This window comes from Populus nigra, chromosome 17 (assembly GCF_951802175.1).
Source record: "Populus nigra chromosome 17, ddPopNigr1.1, whole genome shotgun sequence".
In the NCBI taxonomy this organism is placed as follows: domain Eukaryota; kingdom Viridiplantae; phylum Streptophyta; class Magnoliopsida; order Malpighiales; family Salicaceae; genus Populus; species Populus nigra.
In genome coordinates, this window is record NC_084868.1 from 3,853,724 (window position 1) to 3,858,588 (window position 4,865).

At 31.6% G+C, this 4,865-nt stretch overlaps 1 protein-coding gene across 1 annotated transcript; it reads right to left on the reverse strand.

Moving 5' to 3' along the window:
- Window positions 1-3,130: 3,130 nt before the first annotated feature.
- On the reverse strand, window positions 3,131-4,251 carry LOC133677113 (glutathione S-transferase U8). The gene is made up of 2 exons (XM_062098944.1): window positions 3,862-4,251; window positions 3,131-3,681 (listed from the first exon to the last, which is right to left on the reverse strand). Exons 1-2 carry the CDS (start codon window positions 4,168-4,170, stop codon window positions 3,328-3,330), a joined length of 663 nt encoding a protein of 220 aa, XP_061954928.1. The 5' UTR covers window positions 4,171-4,251; the 3' UTR covers window positions 3,131-3,327.
- Between the last annotated feature and the right edge of the window lie 614 nt (window positions 4,252-4,865).

Sequence of the window (4,865 nt, forward strand, 5' to 3'; positions counted from 1 at the left end):
ACAGATGTTTTTGAGTAAATGAAAAAAATTAGAATCATGAAATAACTTGATTGACACCTAAATATGCCAAATCACACTTTACTACACTAGTCAAATTGATTTCAACAGTAGTAAAGTAAGTTTTAATAGTTGACACAAATCTAGAACCTAAACCAAACAATGTTGAAATGACCTCAAATTTGATATATAATTTGATTAGACTCCAAATAAACAGAATATCAATTTTTATGTAATTTCAATATTGCTTGATCTAATTTCACCTTATTTTAGTTTCTATAACAGAATCTATAACGTCTTTGTATGAATGACTTTTATCTCTTTTATTTTACTCTTTATGTTACTAATACATGTTGTGACAATAATGAAATAAGATAACACTTATTTTTATTTGAGTAGTTGTTGTCACAAATCAAGAAGAATAGATGAAGATTAGAAATAATGAGTTTCAACACGGAGAATAAGAAAAAAAATAGAAAAGGATATAACCTAAAAAATAGAGCCAAGCTTTATTACCACCTAATGTGAAACTCATGATCAATCACATAACCCACATGCAAGAAAGACAAATCCTGAAAAGCTAAAGAATTAGGTTTGATAGGAGTGTGATATAAAAATTATTTGAACTAAAGCACCATCACTATTAGAATAAATCTCTACCCAATAAATACAAATTCACAAACAGAAAGTATAATGAATATGCCAAAAAAATAGTTATTATTTGATAAGTCAAATTAGTTCTTTAGAGAACCAAAGAATGCGAGAATACCTCTCACATACAAGCACTATTATTTTAAAATCAAAGTTTATAAAAAAAACCCCCTAAATACAAGCTAAATAACCTTATTTATAATAGGTAAAAAAACATCCTAAATAATTATGGAAAAATAATAAAATAGTTCTAAATAAAACAAGAAAAAAAAATCCTAAATCAATAAGGAAACCAATATAAGTTTCATACAGTAGATTCTAGACCTTATTTTAAGACATTTTCAATGTTAGATTGACCTGAAATTCTAACCGTATATAAAATAAAACCTCTAGAAACTTCTGTAAAATTTCAGTTTGATCCAATGATCAGATTAGAAATTATACTTGTTTGCGTAAAATTATGCATTAGAAAAAATAGGTCCAAAACCACCTTTAACTCTCCTAAATAAGCTTGAAATCATTGTAATGGCTGATGCCCCTTAGTTTCCTTGTAGAATATGAAAAATCCTAAAACATTATGCCAAAATATCCTTGTAATGTTAGGATTAATTGTACAAACAAGGTTGTCATCATGATACCAGCCCTAAGCCAATGTTATGGAAGAATTAGACCTTTCTTGCACTTGAATTAGATTGATTATAGGCTGACCCATATGTGTTATAGCCTCTTTAAAGTCATTCTTGTCCTAAATAAGTTGAACAAGCCCATTTAATGTCTCATTTAACTCCTTGACCTTATGATTAGCCCAATTGACACCTCTAATGGATTCTTTGTATTAGTGGACTAGTTCGTATCTTATAGACTCCACTTGTATTTGTTGGGATAGTTGTTGGAGACCTAACAAGATTGGAGTCCCTATGGTAGAGAGATCAATTATTCTCCCTTGTCCTAGAGATTCATTAGTTATGAAAAGTATTTTTCATGAGGAGTGAAGGGAAAGAACTAGTTTTTTATTTTGTTTCCTACATACAGTGCCATTGATAAAGTCTTGAAAAACTTCTCATAAAAAAAAAGATGGGCTACGACTCTATACCAAGATGTGTTGGCTTGAATATAAGCTTGATTATCTTTTAAAAAATAAGTCTTTCTTGGAATGAAGAATTTTTCAATGCTTAACTTAGAAGGTCCATGAGAAAAATAACATACAAGAAGATTAAGAGAAAATTTAAGTGTAAAGAAGTGCTGAGTTTAAGAAAATTATGACTTATAAGAACCTGTCTTATTTATCTGGTGATCCAATGTATTTATAGATTTTGATTATATCATCTCACCTCGAGTGGGTAGCCATTTAAGCCAAGAATGAATGGTTAAAAAAGGTGGGTGCCTATTTGTGCTTTGGCTAAAGTAGCCACATAAAAGGTTAGTGGTTGTTTGGGTCAAAGCCTAAACAACCATTGATATGTTTTTTTACGTCTGACACGTGCACTACACGAGCTAGGTGAATGGACACATTGTCTTTTTTAGATGGCACGTGCAACCCCCTCTAGCTATTTTTGCTTGTCTTCTAAGATGTTTCTGGGATTATCTCGTCAAGTTTTTTCTAATGTTGTTGGTGGTGTAAAAAAGAGAGCTCTAGTTTATCCTTAGTGACTTGTTTTTTTTTTCTTTTTTTTTCTCTCATCTCTCATTTTCCATACCAAGTCAACCTTATGTTGAACATTCAAGCTTCAGGTTCATAATCTTTACTTTCAGCATATATATTTTTCAGAATATTTCTCTCTAAAATATTATTGTCTTTTCTCTTTTAAAATATATTTAATTAAGCATCTGAGAGTCCTTAAATTTATTAAATGAAAATTTTTACATATACTAGCTACAAGTCATTTTGACCTTCTAGGTATAAATATTGACTACTAATTACTTTAACAAGAGAAAATAGATTTGAATAAAGAAAATTAATTAATTATCCAACAAATAAATATAGGGAGAATTGTTGCATAGGTGAAAATGTTTATGCGTCGGTGTGAAAGTGGAGAAGCTACTTGTGATTTTGTTTTCATTTCACTCTCTTTGGAACATGGCCACACATACTGAATTTATATACTGGTTTTTTTTTTAAACATGCACAATAAAGAAGTAACTTTGAGAGTGATGAATCTTATCTCGATTATCAATCTCAAATATTTTGAATCCTTAATCTAATCAAGTTGATAAATTTTTTAATCCTAAGCCTTTTTCGTTCAACATGCTCTTGTGGACTGTCTTGTTTATGAATTCTCAATTTCCTGTGGAAAACTCTTGCAGCCACGGCCTAACCTTTCATTTTCATATATATAGTTGCACATAAATTTCTAATAGCAGGATTTGAAGTACCAAAGCTGAGAAGCTCTTTTAGCCATTTGATTATCTGAATTAGATGTCTCGAAAAGAAATTTTCTAAACATGAAATTGAAAAAGGAAAAAGCAGCAATAAAGATTCATAGAGAACTCAAAATGATCACGAGGATTTGAAGGACACTGTCTCTTATTCGTCATCCAAATAGGTACATATGACCTACGCCTAAGGTAAACAGAAGCAACAATAGAGGACACAGATCCACATGATGTTATTACAAAGAAAGAAGAACATGGATCATATCATAAACTCACACGGCTAACATTGCCCTTCAGTGATCAATTCTAATACTTCCAGGAGGAAGCACTTAAGCGGGGTTGCAGAAAAGCTATCAGTTTATCTCTAGGAGGAAGATTTTCTTTGACGACGCTACAGTTAACATACTCATCAATCCATTTGCAAAGTACGGGAAACCTCTCTTTATTCACCAACTCCATCCCAGTAGCTTCTTGAGCGGCTCCCAACCAGAAGCCTATGAAATTGGCAACAATATCTACCAGCCCTATTGTCTCTCCTCCAAAGAATGTCTTGTCTTTGAGCTCATTTTCCAAAGTTTTCAGGTGCTGAATTGCTTCTTCTATGGCCTTCTCACGTTCATTCTCTTTAGACCACATGATTTGCCATATTGCAGGCATACACTATAGAAAGGGAAATTAAAAACCGAATTTCAGTTGTATTTTTTTCTTCATCCTCCTTTTTTATTTCATGAAGCATGTGGAAAATGAAGTACCGAAGTAACGTAAACAAGTATTTCTGGCGAGGAGGTCAGCTTAATAGTATTTTAATTAAAGAAAAACTGAAGAAATTAATGGTCTTACCTTCTCGTCGATGAATTTAGCCCAGAATCGAGCCATGGCTTTGTCATAAGGATCTTCAGGCAAGATGGGGTTGCTTTTCCAAGTTTCATCTATGTACTCAAGAATAACAAGCGACTCTGCCATTGTTTTTCCGTTGTGGATGAGGACAGGGACTTTCTTGTGAATGGGGTTGTATTTGAGAAGCAAAGGGCTCTTATTAGCTAAATCTTCTTCAATGTATTCATATTCAACACCTTTCAATTTAAGAGCCATCTCCACTCTGCGACTAAAAGGGCTTCCCCATGCTCCAAGCAGCTTCACTTCAGCCATATCACAAGTATTTATCACTTCTGCCTGTTTGCTCTGTTGAATATTTGTAAGCAACTTTAAAGTGCTGTGCTGCTTCCAGGTTCTCTGCATGCCTATTTATCGAGTTATGGGGATCAAGATTACTTAATCAGAAAGGAAGTACCCAATTTCTTACTCTTTGAGTTTTGACATTTTCATGGTATTTGATAATAGTAAACGGTGGTGGGTAGAAGTGCTTTTAATACCTCACTGAATGCATCACTGAATGCATTTTATATTGGTTTTCAAATTCAATAATCTGGCATTTTTGTTTGGTTTTTGTTTCAAATGGAAAAAATTTAGTTTTTTATTTTAAATTAATTTTTTATTTTTAAATTATTTTAATGTACTAATATCAAAAATAAATTAAAAAAATATTATTTTAATATATTTTTAAATAAAAAATACTATAAAAAAACAACCAACATCATTATATTAAACATTATCGATCTTAGTGTTGTAAGCTAATTAATTTGACTGAAGATTAGAAAATTTATTTGACTTATTATTTTATCTTAATTTCCACTCTTTCTCTCTCCTAAGCCAACCTAACCTAGATGTATGTATATTGGAGCTAGTAAATTTCCTTAATCTCCTTTGAGACTAATACATTTTATAAAAGATCCAATTATTGGCCATAAGTTCAGGGATAGATACTTGTCTGCCAAACTTTAGAA

What these genes read in the sequence shown, in the direction of transcription:
- LOC133677113 (XM_062098944.1), bottom strand. Translation starts at nt 4,170, where the DNA reads ATGGCTGAAGTGAAGCTGCTTGGAGCATGGGGAAGCCCTTTTAGTCGC. An exon ending in CTAAATTCATCGACGAGAAG is followed by an intron (nt 3,682 to 3,861) that starts GTAAGACCATTA and finishes CCCTTTCTATAG; the next exon opens with TGTATGCCTGCAATATGGCA.